Raw genomic sequence first — 20,614 nt, 5'->3', positions numbered from 1 at the left:
GAGAATTTTAATTGTGTCAAGCATAAATGCTTGGTCACAAGTCTCGTTCCCCGCTTAATATACTACGCTAAATTTCATGACCTGACTTGGACTCGAACCAACAACCTCCAGATTCAAAGTTCATCGCGCTAATCACTACACCATTGTGGTTGGTTTATTGCTGATTTAATTTAATTAGTAACAAAAGCTTGACTTGGATCATTGGCTTCGATTTCGGGACGATAAAACCTGAGCAGTCCCTCTATCAAACCTAGCCTTGTTAACCCATTGACCAATAGAAAATCAGCGTTCTCTACTCGAATTCCTTTCTAAGAATTTGCATTCTTTAACTGCCATCAGGATTTTTCAATCACCTCACTCGAGATTTGATTAGCCACCATCCTAGTCTCATGTCCTAATGATCGCCCAATAGGCTGGTAGAGCAAAGAGACTTTCCACTCTTTTTCGTTCAAGCCTAGAGTTATCCCTTTTATGCCCGATCTTAACACAGAGAGTTTTCAGTTAATCCAGAGTTTAACAAATACTAGCCTGTGTTAATCAAATGGGTGACGTCAAAGAAACCCCTTGACACTGTAATTCACTGACTGTATTGATTCTCAGTGGTAAGATCCGGCCTTTAATCTATTTTGATTATAATGGATATATGGAAGGGATTAGAATGTGCAGGATCTATCTTAGGGTGAAGGGACCTAATCTGGATCAATCAGTTCCTACCTGATGACGTTCCGCCGAAACCAAATAACCCTGAACCACCTGCGGCACTAGAGGCGGCAGATGAAGCGGCAGCCCCTCCTCCTCCTGAAGAACTAGCTGCAGATGCTGCAGTTGCGGCCTGAAACAGATTGGTCCCATTCAATGTACAGGTTGGAGACCTTTGGAGGTGCTCAAGTTACGTCTCCATCTTTATCCCCGTCTAAATACATAAATTGGAATCGGACCCGACTAAAGTTTACCTCAGTTAATATGTATGTGGTGTTTATATCTTCATCTAAGTTGTTATCTAATGTTTGAGATTGTATTAGGTCTTCATCTAAGTGAAACCTACGAACCTACCTGATCCTGTTACACCGGATGTCACCATTTGAGCTCCATTTGTTGCAACTTCAGTTGTGGTCACCCCAACAGCTTCTGTTACTTCGCCAGCGGACGCCATCAAAGTCCCCGTAGGCTTAACTCTGAAATGAATGGAATTATCGTCTGAGTCGATTCTCGGTAGCTTCGATCAATATTTCGGTAGAACTTTCAAAGTCTTATTAATTTATGCAAATTAACAAGGTATATTTCAGTTCAATTGTCTTTTTGAAAGCTACAAAATTTGTACACAAATGCCCACTCTGAGGCTTAGGTGTAGGGCTAAAAGCCCCAAAAGATGGGTTAAACTTATACGAGTCTAATCTTTTTGAATGTGGAAAGCGATGGGTCTTTCGACATTATTGAAATTGAATTCTATGTATGAAATCTTAACCATCCTTCGCAGTACAACCATGTTTTAGTCATTCATTCTAATACCACTAGTCCTAGCAGACAATGGACCAGTGGACACACATCGGCATAATCTCCTGGATCATCTCCTAATTACATGGTCGCGTCTTCCAATATTCATCTACACTCGCCCACAAAATTAGTTGGACACTTCGAAAAATGTCCATAACTTCGCTTCTACCTTTTCAATAAGGATGGTATTACTAGGAGACATCCCAAATATGGTTTTCAATCATATGAGCAACAAATCGTTGGCCAAAAAAGTTCATCAAGGTTTCCATAATCTCCTGGATCATCTCCTAATTACATGGTCGCGTCTTCCAATATTCATCTACACTCGCCCACAAAATTACTTGGACACTTCGAAAAATGTCCATAACTTCACTTCTACCTTTTCAATGTGGATGGTATTACTAGGGGACATCCCAAATATTGTTTTCAATCATATGAGCAACAAATTGTTAGCCAAAAAGTTCATCAAGGTTTATTTTTATGGCCTTTCTTCTTTCAAGATCTTTCTGTAAGAATTCTGCTATCCTGGAAAGTTATGAACATTTTTCGAAGTATCCAAGTAATTTTGTGAGTGAGTGTATTTCTTCCAATATTAGCTCTGGCCGCATAATCCCCCGGCTATATGAGATTGGTTTTTGCGTTAACCAGATTGATTACGTGTTGTTTTAATTTTCCGTCTCGCTGAGTTTCCTGATTCGCAGTGGAATATGCAGAGATAGAGGAATAGAGTAATATACTTAGAAGAGGAATATGCAGATATGTAGGTATAGAAGAGTAGGTACCATGTGGTTCGGGTTATTGGATATGTGCATAGGGTGTTCCAAATTTTGTGGGTGAGTGTATTTCTTCCAATATTAGCTCTGGCCGCATAATCCCCCGGCTATATGAGATTGGTTTTTGCGTTAACCAGATTGATTACGTGTTGTTTTAATTTTCCGTCTCGCTGAGTTTCCTGATTCGCAGTGGAATATGCAGAGATAGAGGAGTAATATACTTAGAAGAGGAATATGCAGATATGTATAGAAGAGTAGGTACCATGTGGTTCGGGTTATTGGATATGTGCATAGGGTGTTCCGAAAGTGATTGGACCGATTTTTTTTTCTAATACCATGTGGTTCGGCTTATTGATTAGTTAGACATGTGCATAGGGTGTTTCCAAAGTGATTTAGACCGATATTGTGTTGATTTTTTCTAGCCTTGGGGGTGTATCTGGGATCTTTGTCCTGTGTGGATTTTTGGCCTCAGTCTGGACCAGTTTTAAACAGAATAGGTCTAGTTTGAGCTAGAAACGACCTAGTAGGCAGATATGTATAGAAGAGTAGGTACCATGTGGTTCGGGTTATTGGATATGTGCATAGGGTGTTCCGAAAGTGATTGGACCGATTTTTTGTTTGTTTTTCTAATACCATGTGGTTCGGCTTATTGATTAGTTAGACATGTGCATAGGGTGTTTCCAGAGTGATTTAGACTGATATTGTGTTGATTTTTTCTAGACTTGGGGGTGTATCTGGGATCTTTGTCCTGTGTGGATTTTTGGCCTCAGTCTGGACCAGTTTCAAACAGAATAGGTCTAGTTTGAGCTAGAAACGACCTACCCATGTGGTTCGGCTTATTGATTAGTTAGACATGTGCATAGGGTGTTTCCAAAGTGATTTAGACCGATATTGTGTTGATTTTTTCTAGACTTGGGGGTGTATCTGGGTTCTTTGTCCTGTGTGGATTTTTGGCCTCAGTCTGGACCAGTTTTAAACAGAATAGGTCTAGTTTGAGCTAAAAACGACCTACTATTACCCAGAATTGGTCCTAGAATCATGGAATCGGACCAGGGTCTAGTGGGACCATCACTAGAACAGCGGTAGGCCGCGCGCTCTATTCCTGCCCTGACCGAACTTTATCTTAAACAGTTAAGGTTGGTTCTCGGAGCGGCTGGCTTTCTCCAATCCTGTCCTCTCTTCGATTTCGGGACAATACCTCCATTGTTATCGCTCACTCCATCAATCATCTTAAATAAAGCCACTTTGTCGGGAATTGAACCTCAGACTCATTGAAAATTTTCGTTACGAAAATGGAGAAAACTTTGAGCTGTTACCTACCTGATTTATTACCGTGAACACGTGTCTAATTAGACATCGCGCCATCATTTAACTTCTAATTAGCCACATTTCATTTATTCAACTCTTTTCCTCCTTTCCTTATTTGAAAATGTCACCACACTTTCCTTAGTTTCCTTAACGTGAGAACTCCCCTAGAACGATAGAAAGGCTTTAACTAATCCTCAAGCATAAAGGCTTTAACAATTTATTTAGAGAATAAAAAAAATTGTTCAACAATAGAACACTTGTATAATTGTTAGAGAAAAAAAGAGAGGAAGAAAGATATAAATAGGTAGGTAATATTTATTTTATTCCTTTTTTCAACTAACTAATTACCACATGGGTTTGTACTTTTTTCAATGAAAATCAAGACTAAATAAAGATGTTTCAATTATTCGAAACACTAAATTGGATAGGTACATACATAATGAAAATATTTACATAAAAGCTTCCTTAATTACTTACAACCTAATCATTTTTGATAAACTGATTTAAAATGTTACAATATGTACGGTATCTCATAAATTCATAATATTTAAATATTATTATGGAATAGATTACATAAGAATCTAACATAAGTGGTAATGATTTATTGAAGAAAATAAATGTAAATAACAATTGAGAAAGAAAAATGTCAAAATTTGAGAAAATAATGGACACAGGTGTAGTCTGCCTCTTCTCATGACAACTTTTACTAACCGAATGCTCTAACAAAATCAGTAGTGCTCTAATTGGGGTCAGTAATGCTCTAATTAAGGTCAGTAATGTTCTAGTTAGGGTCAGAATACACTTGAATTGATAAAATTATACAGGTGGGACATAAAAATATTAGACAGAAAACGACTACATACCTACAAATCAATAGAACAGATCTATTAAAAGACACACGTCACCGCCAGGCGTTATTTGAACGCTTGCTCTGGCGATGGCGGGTGAACAAGACAAAATGGGCACAATACAAAAAGTGGAAATACCTGAGTTGCTGTTAGACCAGCCACTCACTATCAGGTAGACCTGACAGGTACACCTGATCAGGTCCGCCTGTCAGGTCTACCTGGTAGTGAGTGGCTGATGGTGTTATACGAACGTAATAGTGCTGTATTGGGCCTTCCTCCATTTTTGAAAATTAAATCTCGCTGCTGGGATTCAAACGACACTCACCCAGTGTGCCGGTCACGAAAACCCAATAGGCAAATGCAATAAAAAAAAAGGACAAAAGTGTTCCACAGTATGGCCGAATGCTTTACTTTATTGCACTTTTCTCAGGTGCGGGAGACATAAGTTCCTATCGCCAAGACTCTTTCACCATGTCTGCTCCCTTCTCGGCAATCATGATAATGGTTGCTATAGGATTGCTGTTGATATTGGTCGGGAATATCGAAGCGTCCATGACTCGCAGATTCGGAACGCCATGGATTCGAAGTTGTGCATCCACCACACTGCTGTAATCGTCTGCAGGTCCCATCTTGCATGTACCACCGGGGTGGTTCTCAGGGAGGGTGTATGTCTTGATATAACACTCCCAGTATTCATTAGAGTCCCACTCGAAATGTTTACATTCCGGCATTTTCGTCGAGTCTATTTGGAAGTCCCACTTTTGCAGCGCCTTCGTTCGTGTCAGCTTCTGAATGATGCGGATACCTTCAATAATGACGTCGATGTCTTGTTTCATAACCAAATAGTTGGAGTGGATTTTGGGATACTCGAAAGGATCTGCCGATCGCAGCACGAGGCGTCCACGACTGATGGGCAGAAGATTTGTAGGTCGGGCGTATATGGAACGTCTTCCACAGGGCATCTTGTCTTCTTCTTTATTATTGTTGCTGAACAGAGCGTTGAATGTGTTGCTTAGTATACTCCGGCCCGGTCTACCATCGTTGAGCATTTCATCCATGTTGCCTTTCATACTACTGAGACCTTCATTCGATTCCTCCAAGTAAGTTCCCTTTTCGTCAATCTCTACAACATCTTCACGTTGAATGTGTTGCTTAGTATACTCCGGCCCGGTCTACCATCGTTGAGCATTTCATCCATGTTGCCTTTCATACTACTGAGACCTTCGTTCAATTCCTCCAAGTAAGTTCCCTTTTCGTCAATCTCTACAACATCTTTGTTCTCAAGGATTCTCAATAAGGGAGGTAGTGTATCATTCAGTATGGACATATCGGGTTCTATGAGGTCGATATTCCTAGCTCCTTGTTTTGGACTTTTATCTGTCTCATCTTCAACTTTTCTGACATAATGTTGAATTTTCTCTATAAGTTCGTAAATATCATCGTTCATAAACTTCTCAGAGTTCTCATTAACTTCTTGGCTCCTTCTTGTCTGAAATTTCAGCGGGATCTAGAGAAAACAAGTCGCATCCTGAACATGAAAAATATGTCAAAGGTCCTTGACTTTCCAGTGTCTGCAAAGAGACATTTATTTGAAAAGGCGATTGAAGACTGACTCCCTAACTTCACAATTCTGGCCAGAATTTTCTCATTTGGTATATATGTTAATAAATAAATAATCTATTGAAGGATTGTTGAAATCGAGAGATCGGATCAACTTCGATGGTTCCTTTGACGAACTGGATATATTTTATCTTATACCGATGTTCTAATGATCGCCACTCACGCTCAGACCGCCTGACAGTCTGAACGTGTGTGGAGAAATCTCAAGACCTAGGTCTGTGAGACCGTCTGAGAGACCGTGGTCTGAAGCTTTTTCCACCACACACTTCCCACGATTTCAGTATTCAGTCAGTCTAAAATCACGTCTTTTTGATTTCACCACCCATCACGGTTCACGACATATTGGCGAACGCACTCTTGGCGTACTCCGCCCCTTGCATGCCCGTCTGGACAACTGTACCAACGGCTGGAGCGGCCACGGCGCCCACACGGCCCACAATTTTGGATGACCCTTCCACGATTGTTTTCTGACCAACTGCCACGGATTGAGAGCCTGACGTTGGCACAACGGCACCTGCCGAGGCCCCTGTCACCACGGCTGAAATTGAAGGAAAATTTTTACTTGGCGTTGCTGTTCATTTGTTCGGCCGTTGATGATCCACCATTGATTGTAGTTCAGTAGATTTAATTATAACAGGTTATTCTGTATCACTTCACTTGAACTCACGTGACGTGAGAGCAGTGTGGCTATCATGAACGAAATTACCTCGGGAAAACTTTAAACATTTAAACTACATTTTTCTGACTCCCCATGACCTCATGTGACGTGATGTGATAGTAGTGTCTTCCTACTTTTACTCGTTTGATTTTTCTGACCATATGATTACGAAAGAGCATACCTCCTCCTCCAATGTTAGAACTGGACTGTTTGACATAGACATCTTTCTCGATTTTCTGCTTTTCTTTGATTTGAACTGTGTCAGACACAACTGCACCTGTAAAAGACAAGGTTGGAAGGTCATGTCAACCAAGTAGATAATTAGCACTACGATCAGAGCATATAAACAAACATATCTCACACTTCATTCAAAGTAATTAAAGAAAAAACAAACAATCATATCTTATTGTGCATTAAACCTCTTGTGTCCCAAGCGAAGTCTCTTTGAGACAAGTTGCAGTCATCATTAGACAACTATCAGAGTTTTGCAACCAAAATTAGTGTCCCGTAAATTGAACTTTTCAACGTTAGTTGAACTTTTGAACTTTAATTGAACTCTGCACATGCGCAGAAACGAGTTTTCGTCAAATAACGTTAAAGAGTTCAGTTAACGGGAACGCTAATATTGCTTACAAAAACTCTTTGTTATCATCTCTGACTCAGATATGTCATATTTTTTCAAGAGTACATTAGTTGAAGTGAAGGATCACACTAGATCACTAGAACTATGGACTATAGGTCATTGTTGTTCGATGAAGCTTTTACTCTTTTCCCCTTTGGTGTAAAAGCTCATTATAAAAGAAAGGTGAAAATTTCCACAGATTTTATTCTTGCCAGAAAGAAGGCAATTCTTCGTTACCTACGATAATAATTACTCGTACTATTAAGTAGGTACTCATTTCTTCTTCCTATGTACATGCTATAAGGTGGCGTAGTATGCAGATACCAAACTACTTCAATGGGTATTCTTCTTCTTCTTCTTCTTCTTCTTCTTCTTCTTCTTCTTCTTCTTCTTCTTCTGTCTACATCGGAACAACTATAATAATTGATGGAAAAGAGCTTGTTACTAAAGAAGCGTTACAGCTAATAAGTCGTATTAGTGCAGAATTATGCACTTGTATCGATACACACTATCTTTAATTGCTAATAGGAATGCTATATTGTTGAATGCCATTCCCGTACATGTCTAATTATTTGCACAGCCCATAATTGCTCATAAGTCATAAGTCCTTACGACTAATGGATAATTCTATACATATTTTAAATTAATGAAAATAATATGGGAGAAGGAGAGTGAAAAGGTAATAATTCCTTCTGGTCAATAGGGATGCTCGGGACGACTATAAAGATCATCGTCCATTAAAAATCGTTGAAGCACGAATAATGGTATTTGAAAATACCTACATACTGACGAGAGTCGAATCAATGATTTTTCTTGGCTGATAATCTTTACCAGTCTTCCTGAGCAAAACCCTCCTTAACCTTAAGAATAGATGTAGAGTTAACGGGCATCTTTAATTTTGTTCGCTCTAAAATAGTACATACGTCCGAAATGTTCCGATTTTTCTTACTCTAAAATATTCCAACTCCTCAAAGGTTATTTCCTCTATTAGTGTACTTACCTATGCCTCCACTTCGAAGTACAGTTGGTGTGGAAATGACTGTAGTCTTGGGAGCAGATTGTACTGAAAGAGGTTACAAATTTTATTGCTGATGAATAGAGAATTTTAATTGTGTCAAGCATAAATGCTTGGTCACAAGTCTCGTTCCCCGCTTAATACACTACGCTAAATTTCATGACCTGACTTGGACTCGAACCAACAACCTCCAGATTCAAAGTTCATCGCGCTAATCACTATACCACTGTGGTTGGTTTATTGCTGATTTAATTTAATTAGTAACAAAAGCTTGACTTGGATCATTAAGTCATTACGATGGATGGATGGACCATTGGACCGCAGACTTCATTTAGAAGATTGACTCACCTACGACATCGCTGACAACTTGTTTTTGTTTGACAATGGATTCTGTGCCGCCCACAATGGTGGAAGTGGATGGTGCGACTACTACTGAACTGGGAGTCGAAACTTTTCCTGAAATGGGTCGAACCACAGACACAGAAATATTTGATAATCAATCTTGAGAAACCTAAAGATACGTCCAAACATAGTCGATCGACGAGGTGAAATTGTGCCATGCTATCGAAGCAGTGTGTTATTATTATTATCGAAGCAGCTGTGCCGCCCACAATGGTGGAAGTGGATGGTGCGACTACTACTGAACCGGGAGTCGAAACTTTTCCTGAAATGGGTCGAACCACAGAAATATTTGATAATCAATCTTGAGAAACCTAAAGATACGTCCAAACATAGTCGACCGACCGTCGATCGACGAGGTGAAATTGTGCCATGCTTCCATGCTATCGAAGCAGTGTGTTATTATTATTATTGAAGCATTGTGGACGGTTCAGTCTACATCGATTGACGGCCGGTCGACTATGTGTGGACACACCTTAAGAATACAAAGGAATGGCAAACTTCAATATCTATTGGAATCGGTTGATTTCTTATTATAAACTAGGATTTGGGTGGATGGATATATCCGTTTTTTATGATATATCATATACTTGGATAAATTCATAAAACGTTCTACAAATGTACAGTGGTCATTATGGTCGACTATGTGTGGACACACCTTAAGAATACAAAGGAATGGCAAACTTCAATATCTATTGGAATCGGTTGATTTCTTATTATAAACCAGGATTTGGGTGGATGGATATGTCCGTTTTTTATGATATATCATATACTTGGATAAATTCATAAAACGTTCTACAAATGTACAGTGGTCATTTCTGTTTTGTGGTCATCCTTTTTCCAGCTCACCACTCATCTTTTTCCTTCAACAAAACGAGTTCATCTCACCTGATACCCCTTGGACGATTTCAGTTTTCTTGACCACAGATTCTGAGCCAAAACGTTCTACAAATGTACAGTGGTCATTTCTGTTTTGTGGTCATCCTTTTTCCAGCTCACCACTCATCTTTTTCCTTCAACAAAACAAGTTCATCTCACCTGATACCCCTTGGACGATTTCAGTTTTCTTGACCACAGATTCTGAGCTTCCCGTGGTAATCGCCGGACTGACTGTTTGTACTACCGGTACTGCTGCAGATGAACCTATGGAATCCACAAAAAGAATAGAATATACCTTGTTTATCCTGTCCGAATAAGACTGGAAAGTCCCTCTACCCCAGCAGTCTGACAACCTCTCCGCTCACCGAATGAAAAGTAAACCAAAAATGTGTGTGGTATTCTGGGTTGAAATTGATCGAAAATTATCAATTTTGATTGTTATTTTCTGAGTACTTGTACTGTCGTTAGTTGGAAGAATAAGCTTACCATGAACTACATGATGAGTGGTTTTCTGAATAACCGTATCCGTGCCTCCACTTGACGTACTGGTTCCTGAAATTCAACAACGATGGTTCCAGGATTAAGAGATTAATAGTTGAATATGGAATATGTATGTCAAAGGTCCTCGACTTTCAACAACGATGGTGGTTCCAGGTAGAGAAAACAAGTCGCATCCTGAACATGAAAAATATGTCAAAGGTCCTTGACTTTCCAGTGTCTGCCTTAACCCTAACTAGTACCTAATCATAGACTGGACAAACATGTTCCAGTATCTGCTCAGTGGGTTCTAGTATACCTATCTGCTCTATGGGTTTCAGTCTTTCAGTATATATCTAGTTCAATCGACTAGACAAAAATCTCGAGGCAACACTCACCCAAGCTGCTTCCAGTTTCGACGATACCGGTCGCGACTTCCCCCACCGTATTGATGACTCCGGTTCCAACTGCTTTGGCCACGCTCCCTGTAAAATAACAGTAGGAAGCTCCAAATTACCCCGGTCTATGGCAGGTGACAAAAGATATCCTTTCTTTATTCGGCCATCACCATTCGGCTACAGCTTAAGTCGCTACAACAACAAGTCCACCTCGGTCGGAATCGGACCCGACTAAAGTTCACCTCAGTTAATATGTAATGTTTATATGTTCATCTAAGTTGTTATCAGTGGAATCGGACCAGGGTCCAGTGGGACCATCACTAGAACATAACACATTCATGGGTATTGTCCTGCTCAACAGCTGTGCACTAATATGGAACGGAGAACTCTAGATTCTCAAACTTGTTATACACACAAACGGAATAGAAAAACAAATGTCGAAAAACAAAATTCACTCTTACACGACATTGTTCAATCCCTCCTTGATGGCGCCCCCGAAGGATGCAAGGCCGGAAAACAGTCCTCCTCCTGATTTGCCTTTGGAGGAGATGACTTCCGTGGTGAAGGTCTCCTCGACTGTTCCCGCAGGTCTACTGGTCAGGAAGCTACCTGACGTACTACTACTGGCTGCTGAGCTAGCGGCTGTAAGAGATGTGCATTGGTCTCATGGTGAACTGGTATTGTTTATCTGAATATCAGCCAGCCTAACAGTCCTCCTCCTGATTTGCCTTTGGAGGAGATGACTTCCGTGGTGAAGGTCTCCTCGACTGTTCCCGCAGGTCTACTGGTCAGGAAACCTCCTGACGTACTACTACTGGCTGCTGAGCTAGCGGCTGTAAGAGATGTGTATTGGTCTCATGATGAACTCTGAATATCCAAAAAGCCTTGTTAACCCATTGACAAATGGGAAATTAGCGGTTTCTACTCCAATTCCACAGCCTAGCTAGCTTGGAAGGTAGCACGTCTGCCTTGTAAGCGCTAGGTCGCGAGTTCAATTCCCACCCGGGGCGTATATTATCATAAACAGATAAGAACTTTTCTCCTATCTTCGATTTCTCTTTCTAAGGCCAGCCACTCACTATCAGGTAGACCTGACAAGCGGACCTGATCAGGTGTAGGTACCTGTGAGGTCTTCCTGATGGTGAGTGGCTGGCATAAGCCTTGTCAAACCATTGACCAATAGAAAATCAGCAATTTCTACCCAAATTCCTTTAACAGAATTTGTATTCTTTAACTGCCTAGGTTATAGCAGAATTTTTCAATCACCTCACTCGAGTCACTCGAGATTTGATTAGATGATTAGTCCCTAGGCTAGTCTCCAAGAGGCTGGCCAACCAGCCACTCACTATCAGGTCTACCTGATGGTGTGTGTGTGTGTGTGTGTGTGCTCATAAGGTATCAGGTAGACTTCACATGAGGTACCTATCAGATCTACCTGATAGTGAGTGGCTGGCCCTTTAATCTATTTTGATTATCATGATATGGAAGGGATTAGAATGTCCAGGATCCCCCAAAAGATGAGTTAAACAGTATGAAAGAAAGACGTCGGTATCTTTATTCTGCCTCAAGGCACGTTTTAGCAAAGTACCAAATAGGCAGTCTGTCTAAATGGTATAATCGTTGTTTGGTGAAATACCAGATACCAGTGTATTTCATACGTAGTTGTGCTTAGTCAGTAAATTCCTCGGCCTTCCTTATCATCTCTTTGTTCTTGACATTACTCTTCGAGGATCTCTCTCTAGGTTTGTTTGTTTGTTTTTTTTTTTTTTTTTTTTTTTTTTTTAATTCCTAACCTTTTTTTCAATAATTTTAGTCGGCCAGATTGCTCAAATACCTCTATCTGCGGCGTGCAGCGATTCAAGTTGCGGAGGATTATAATAGAAGAAAAGTATTGGTCATTAGTCAAAGCGGACACGGAAAGTACCTAGGTTAAAGGATCTTCCCTCAAATGACATAAACTTGTGGCTATGGCTACACTATTCGCTACAAACTTACACTTCTGCGATATCGAAGACTTCCACCAAGGCTCTGAGGTCGGTCATATCCATCCAACGAAAAGGACATGGCGGAGACAGGGGAAACGTAGCCCATCCATGTTAGAAATGTCACGATGGGTATGGTCAGAGATTTCATCCTAGAAAAGAACGATAGCGAAGTCCCACGTTCATCATCTTTGCTCACCTTTGTGAAGCGACTCTCAACTCGGAGGTCCTGGGTTCGAATCCCTGCCGGTGCGAAATTTTCTGACCAAACTTTTCCGTTCCCGGACAGGCATGGATGTAAAAGAACATGCCGGAGACCCAAGTGTGGCGTCTTGAAGTAATGCGAAAGCGATTCCGAGGTACGATCTTTACAGAGGCTTAACGTCCTGGTATAACTGCTAAGGTTTTTAGTGATGGTGGTTTTACCCCCGATTTGGCAACAAGGTACACGCCTCCTCACTAGTCCTCACATTAACCTCACCCAGCCTGAGTGGGACCGGGGAAAGCCAGCAGTACGCGATTACCCAGATAGTCATCCATCCGGATATCAACCACGCACCAACTGTGTCTTACTTCAGTGATCCCTTAGGATCTGGATCATTCAACATGCTATTGCCGCTGGCTAATGCTCTGTTTGAACGTACATCCGTATATTCGTATAAGCTTAACCCGACTTTTAAGGCTGTTTGCCTACTCTTAAGGTTCAGATTTTGTTAACTTACCTCGGTAGTAATTTTGCACTCTATGAAAATCGCTTGAAATGTCGATTCATGCCCGGCAGAAGTAAAAGAGAAAAACTCAGTCCTATCCCAATTGCAAAATTTTTACTGCCACTAATGCGACAGTTTAATGATGTCCTCGATTTCCGACCGCTTTTTTATGGCTTTGGATAATTAGGCTTAATTACTTTATCACACTCCTGTCTCCCTAACTATATGATTCAGTTTGCTCCAAAGCCATTGCTTCAGGGCTGGATCTGTGGAACCTAATGGAAAGTTATCTGTCGCCGTCAACAGGTCTCATTCGTCTCAATGATGAAGTGCACACTGCACAGTGAGTAATACAAATCGTAGAGCCGAAAAAACAGCCACCCTGTGAGTCTAGTTAGCTTGGAAGGTAGCTCGACTACCTTATATGGTGCGTTTCCACTCACTCGGCATTTGCCGATCGGCATGATCTGTTTACATTTGTTTAAATTTAAACAGATCATGCTGATCGGCAAATTCCGAGTGAGTGAAAACGCACCATTTGGCCAGTCTCACGCTCAGACCTAGGTCTGAAAGACAGCGGCCTGTCAGACTGTGTGCTCTTGAGAGGCAGGCATTACAAGCGGTAGGCCGCGCGCTCTATTCCTGCCCTGACCGAACTTTATCTTAAACAGTTAAGGTTGGTTCTCGGAGCGGCTGGCTTTCTCCACTCCTGTCCTCTCTTCGATTTCGGGACTACACCTCCATTGTTATCGCTCACTCCATTATCGAGGATTGAAAATTTCAAATTGGCGCCAACGTGATGAACAAGATTGTAGCCTACCCGTAAATCTGAAATTGTTTCTATACCAAGTTCGTCCAGATGAGATTTCGGCCCTACTCCAGACAACATCAACAGCTGTGGAGAACCAATAGCTCCTGCAGTCAGGATGATTTCCTTCTTAGCTTTGACTGTTTTGATCTCGTTGGTGTTTGTATCTTTAAACTGTACACTGAGCGCTCTTTTAGTTTTCGGATCGATGTTCAGTTTCATGACGTGGGCATTTAGTTGAACTTTCAGGTTGTCTTGCTTGTATTTGTCTCGGAGGAACATGCGCGGTGTGCTACTGCGCACCCCGTTGTCCACCATCACCTGGGAAAGAGAACAATAAACGTGATAAGTTTTGATTAACTTAGATCCTACATAATTAAAATTACAATTACATACGTATAATACACAATCCGATATAGCATGAATAAAGCTCAGGGCTCCTGACACTTCTGAAGTTCTACCATCTGGCACTTACACGTAACACCGCCCTGCCCCAAGCGAATTGGCGGCTGATTGTAGGAAGCACCTACAAGTTGGGAGATTTCAGGGACTTCATTCTACAATCTCTTAATATTTCCACTTTAAAAATTCTGTTTACAAACATTGGGGACAAGGAAGCTGCCCAGATATTGTTTCTGGGCGTCCTCAATCCTTCGAACACCGAGAGAGAAACTCCGCAAACACCGCAAGCATCTCTTTGACGGGCAATACAATTACCTGAGCAAAATTGACTCCAATCTGGTTTGCTCCATTGAAATCTCCGCTGGCGTACCCGAGTTCTTTGCCGGCTTTGATAATATCTTCGCCAATCGGGGGATACGAACTGAACCGTTGGACTTTGAGCGGTCCGTCATAACCGTGATATTCAGGGTCCACTTGGTCTCTGTTCAGATTGTGTTCGGACTTAATGAAGTATCGGAGGACGTCTGAAAAGCCCCAGCCTGGGTTACCCTGTCTCTGCCACTCGTCGTAGATACTGGGATGGGATCTTGTGTACATCATGCCTGGAATTCGAAAAACATTTTACTTGTTGAGAAAATTTATTATAACACGCTTTTTTGAGCAAATCCCACCATCGCGGCATCGGCATTGACAAAAATTTGCATTCGTTTTTCTGTTGCAAATATTTCAACAGGTTACTTTCTGATGTTCTCATGGGAAGTATTTTGTTCCTTCTCGCCGATCTGATCAGAGGCATACGAGATGGGCATGCTACGACACAGACCACATGCGTCTAATGTAACAGTTGTTTCATTGCTATAAATTAAAAAGGGCGGTGAAACACTCTTTATTTTACTCTTTTCTACGTTACCTGTCATGGCTCCTGTTCCCGCCAACATTTTGCCTCGCGGCCATTCACAAATCCCTCCTGTGCTTAAACAAGCATACTTGTTCCTTTCGGTTTTGTACTTCCAGTCGAGATGAGTGCCTGAGAAGAAACAAGAAGAAAGTAACGTTAATAAATAAATAATCTATTGAAGGATTGTTGAAATCGAGAGATCGGATCAACTTCGATGGTTCCTTTGACGAACTGGATATATTTCATCTTATACCGATGTTCTAATGATCGCCACTCACGCTCAGACCGCCTGACAGTCTGAACGTGTGTGGAGAAATCTCGAGACCTAGGTCTGTCAGACCGTCTGAGAGACCGTGGTCTGAAGCTCTTTCCACCACACACTTCCGACGATTTCAGTATTCAGTCAGTCTAAAATCACGTCTTTTTGATTTCACCACCCATCACGGTTCACGACATATGTTTCAATTGTTTCATACTTACCCACTGCGCTGGCGGCAAAGCCTGGTACACTAGTGACCGTGGGTTCGTCTGGACCGGCTTCTAGTAGCAGAACTTTCCAATTCGGATTCTCAACCAGTCTGCCGGCAACAACCGGACCTGTACAAACAAGGTTATCATTACTACTGTGTATGTGCTATCAACTTTCTCACATTAAGACCCGTCTTACATTGGAAGCGTTGTCACGCGTGACCGTGGGTTCGTCTGGACCGGCTTCTAGTAGCAGAACTTTCCAATTCGGATTCTCAACCAGTCTGCCGGCAACAACCGGACCTGTCCAAACAAGGTTATCATTACTACTGTGTATGTGCTATCAACTTTCTCACATTAAGGCCCGTCTCACATTGGAAGCGTTGTCACGCAACATTTAGTAGCGCGAGACGCCACCGCACCGCTTGAAAATCCAAACTGGCCTAATCACATTAACCTTACACGCGATAGCTAGCCCAGATGGTCATTTCATCCGGATACTAACAACGCGCAACGTTATTTAACTTCAATTTTATTATCCATTAGGAACAGGTGCATTTAACACTCTATCGCTGCGCCACTGGCTGACAGACATTTTACAATTGGATCTTACGCTGTGTCCAAACAGAGTCGATCCACGAGGAGAATCAATGTTGTCGAGGCGCACCGCTTGAAAATCCAAACTGGCCTAATCACATTAACCTTACACGCGATAGCTAGCCCAGATGGTCATTTCATCCGGATACTAACCACGCGCAACGTTATTTAACTTCAATTTTATTATCCATTAGGAACAAGTACATTTAACACTCTATCGCTGCGCCACTGGCTGACAGACATTTTACAATTGGATCTTAAGCTGTGTCCAAACAGAGTCGATCGACGAGGAGAATCAATGTTGTCGAGGCAGTGTGGACCGTTCAATCGAGGTCGATCGATATCGATCGATGGCCGGTAGACTATGTGTGGACACAGCTTTAGACCCCAGCCTTCTTGTACTTACCAGCAACTCCGCCGCCCACCACAACAAAATCATACTCCTCCTGAAGCGGCCTGTTCCGCACGAGATTCGACGAGGCGCGTCCACACGGATCCGCCAGGTCGCACTGCGTTCGCAACATCACGTCCACAAGCGTCATGAAGAGGGTGACGTTCAGCGAGCTGCCGCAAGAGCGCGCAATGTACGCCGTGTCCTGATAGTCACAGGAGCAGGTGGGCTGGTCCATGACTGACGAGGCTGGGTCTGCGGAAGAAGAAAAGAATGGAGAATTAAACCAAAGGTCAAAGTGAATCCATAGGGGTTGGATGGAAGAAAATGCCTTAGGCATTAATCCCGCTCCCGCCCCCGACTTAGGATAATACGGAAGAAGAAAAGAATGGAGAATTAAACCAAAGGTCAAAGTGAATCCATAGGGGTTGGATGGAAGAAAATGCCTTAGGCATTAATCCTGCTCCCGCCCCCGACTTAGGATAATGAAGTGGAAAACTTCGTCTGTATGGACAACGAAAGACGCATTTGACCCACCATCAACGAAAATTTGTACTCGTATTTCGATTGTAAATACACTAGCGCTGTCAAACTTTCTTGACTTGGCGGGGCGGAGCGCTACCGCGCTCCTTAATTAATTGAGAATCATTGATACAAAGGAAACTCCACCGATCTTAGCAGATCGCATTGAATATTGTATTTCGCCAAGACAAAACAATTTCACTCATCTTTGTATTGCAATGAGGATAACCCTGACCAAATTAGAATACCGCGATCATAACCAGGTAGGATAGGATCGATCTCTGTGCTCACTAGGGAGGACAAAAGTGACCGAATGTTTCTTGCAGATCTTGCAAAACGAGAGAAAAATGAGAGATCTTGCAAAACGAGATCACAACAGTTCTCCTCCTGATTTGGTAAATTTGGGGAAAGGAAATATCTTGTGTATAATTCGCGGATTAATTTGGAAAAGTATCAAAAACTAGGCTTTATAGGCAAAAACAAAAACTTCATAGGCTGGACGCTGAATTTCAGGGAAAAATAATAATTTATTATTTTAAAACCCTGAAAAATAACAAGTTCAATACCTAGGTAACTATAAAATCAGTTGGTATAAAAAATTGAAATAATAATAATAGGTAATAAATAAATAAAATAAATTGAAATAAAAAATCAGGAAGTAGGTGTATGTATGCTGGCTGTTCTAAAATAATAAATTGGCAAGAACCCTTGTCATCCTGGTAATGACCCGATCCTGAATCAATTGGCCAATTTCTGGTCAAATCTAACACCGAATATTTCAAGATCCAAATACTCTAATCCACCAGAACCTCCCAATAATATGCGTGAAAAGTAATTTGGTACCATCTTGTCCCTCTGTCATGACACTACATACCAGAATTTCAGGAAATGAGAAGTCAATTCGATTTTTACATTTTTTTTTTTCCTCTGCTTATTTTCATTTTCCTTCTTCATTAAATCATTTTGATTTTCATATCTATGTACCTATATTCATTGAACTAGTCGTATATCGACTGATAAATTTTCAATAGGAAAATTGTTGAGTGTCAAGGACCCAGATATTGTTGTCTACTGCGGGATTGTACTCTTGAGTGAGTTTACTCAATGACTGCGGTATTCCTTCGGTGACCCTGGTGACAAGTAGACAAAAACAAAGCAAGGAGAAATTAGATGAGTCTTCTCCAATCACGTACTGCGGGTTGAGTGGCAGAGGATTTTTCCCTTTAAAACAGAGTCTAACACGGACCGAGTGAAAATAGAATAGAATATACCCTGCTTAACTGCCAGAATAAGACTCAAAAGTCTCTTTACTCCATCAGTCTAAACAAGGTCTTATGTATTTGGTACAATATATTTAAAATAATGCTAATGACTATTTATACTGCTCGAACAGGATTAAAAAGTCTCTTCACCTAAGCAATAGGCTACCACTATTATTGTGGATTGTGGCCAAATGCTCAAACAATTTTGAAGATAAAATCCCATGCCTCGGCTGGGATTGCACCCACTCCTTCCTGATTACTGGGTGAGCGACTACTACACTACCTGTGGCTCCATACCCATATAGCCCACTCCGAGGCTTAGATTTGGGGGCAAACAGCCCTAAAGGATAGGTTAAGCTTCTACGAATCTCTAATACACCACCGAGGCAGGTAAAAGTTAGTGATCCAACAACATGGGGGTTAAGCAAGGTCAAACGGGGAGGGTATTTGGACGGGTGGTCGTCTAGACACTTCATACACTAGGCTGTGAAGATAACCATTGCGGTCTGTGGTCAAAGTCCCAACAAGATATCTACAAATGGACAAGCTAGCTAAAAGATCGATATGACCACAGAAAATTGAATAATACTCCCATTTGCCAATCAATACTCTCCTGCCTCAGTGGTATAGTGGTCAAGACGCTTACCTATTGGCAGATCAATATTTTAAAAGGAGATCTTTGTAACAACGAGATAGGCGAAGATTAAAACTTACAACTGGTGAAAATGATCTAGCAAAACCACTGACCGGTGTGGTTGGAGTCTTTGTGGACTTGAGCAAGTTTGAAAATGGAACTTATACTTGAAGATCATTGACTTCTTGAGGTAATTGTCTATGATAACCACATGAGAACTACATAATTATTAATTATTTAGATACATTGTATAAATCCTTCCCAGCTTTGTGTTAAGACAGGGTTTAATTGTTGACACACCTAATTATTTTTTAGACAACATTCGAAGACCTTACAGGAGAATAATAACTTTGTAAAGATCAAAAGTTGACCACTAAACTATTGAAAGTATTAAAACTCAGAAAATAAATAAGAACTCACAGATAAGGCATAAAATGAAAATGAAGAAGAATTAAAATCATCTAGCTTTTTCCTACCAATAAAAATCAGTAATAAAAGATCACTTCTTAAAATCAAAAAGAACTTTACCTTCTTACTTTAGTCTCAACAAGATTAGGCAGCTTTTAAAACAACAAAACACGAATCCACGACTTTCATTAAAGTACAGATATTATATTTAAAAAGATTTGGGTTTTGGAAGTTCAGAGCTAATATTAATTCATAATTAACACTTGGTTGTGTGAATCTCAAAGTCAAATCAAGATTAAAAATAAAACGAAATTGTTACTAGGATTTCTATATTTTACGGTCCAACTTCTTAGTATTTATTTAAACGGATTGTCTTAATCCGAAAAAAAAGAGATCTCCAAAGAAAATATTTGAAAACTAAAGAGGAGTTTTGAAAAACTAAAGTGTTTGAACGCCAAAAACTAAAGCTAAATGTTCGAAGTACTTTGAACTAATGCCGAAAACTAACGTCGAATGTTGGAAGTACCTGATTTTCGTTTATTTCACGGTTTAATTTCAGGTGAGTTCCGTAGGATGTGATCGCGATCAGGAAGGAATTGATACTGATTATACATTTATCGACTGTCAGGATTGAGAGCTGAACTTATAGAGCTCTCGCGAATCCTCAATCTATGTGATCGCGATCAGGAAGGAATTGATACTGATTATACATTTATCGACTGTCAGGATTGAGAGCTGAACTTATAGAGCTCTCGCGAATCTTCAATCTATCAGCGGTTCCCAAATGAAGGTACAACCTGGTTGAACATTTTTTGTTCTACAGCGGTTCCCAAATGAAGGACCAACCTAGCTGAACGAGAAGAGAGAAGGAAAACAGGATAGGAGAAAGCCAGCCGTTCCGAGAACGAACCTTATCTGTTTGGGATAAAATCCACCCGGGTGGAAATCGCTTACAAGTCAGACGTGCTACCCGCTAAAAATCCTCATTGAAAAATAAAATAGAATTGTGTCCTTTTTGAGCCATTTTTGGAACAGTTTGTC

General features: G+C 41.0%; 1 protein-coding gene across 1 annotated transcript; it reads right to left on the bottom strand.

The window, feature by feature from the left end:
- Positions 1–4,352: 4,352 nt before the first annotated feature.
- LOC103508295 (glucose dehydrogenase [FAD, quinone]-like) lies at positions 4,353–20,149 on the bottom strand. Its single transcript, XM_026822924.1, has 18 exons — positions 19,694–20,149; positions 16,763–17,002; positions 15,959–16,062; positions 15,772–15,925; positions 15,304–15,420; positions 14,709–14,995; positions 13,922–14,312; positions 11,220–11,324; positions 10,953–11,133; positions 10,492–10,574; positions 10,103–10,168; positions 9,776–9,880; positions 8,687–8,794; positions 8,324–8,386; positions 6,883–6,978; positions 6,391–6,581; positions 5,569–5,912; positions 4,353–5,428 (listed from the first exon to the last, which is right to left on the bottom strand). The coding sequence occupies exons 2-18, from the start codon at positions 16,983–16,985 to the stop codon at positions 4,873–4,875; spliced, it is 3,174 nt and encodes a 1,057-aa protein (XP_026678725.1). The 5' UTR covers positions 16,986–17,002; positions 19,694–20,149; the 3' UTR covers positions 4,353–4,872.
- Positions 20,150–20,614: the final 465 nt, after the last annotated feature.

This window comes from Diaphorina citri, unplaced genomic scaffold (genome assembly GCF_000475195.1).
Source record: "Diaphorina citri unplaced genomic scaffold, Diaci psyllid genome assembly version 1.1 scaffold384, whole genome shotgun sequence".
Lineage (NCBI taxonomy): Eukaryota > Metazoa > Arthropoda > Insecta > Hemiptera > Psyllidae > Diaphorina > Diaphorina citri.
Note: the sequence above shows the minus strand (reverse complement) of the source record. Positions and strands in the feature narration are given on the sequence as shown.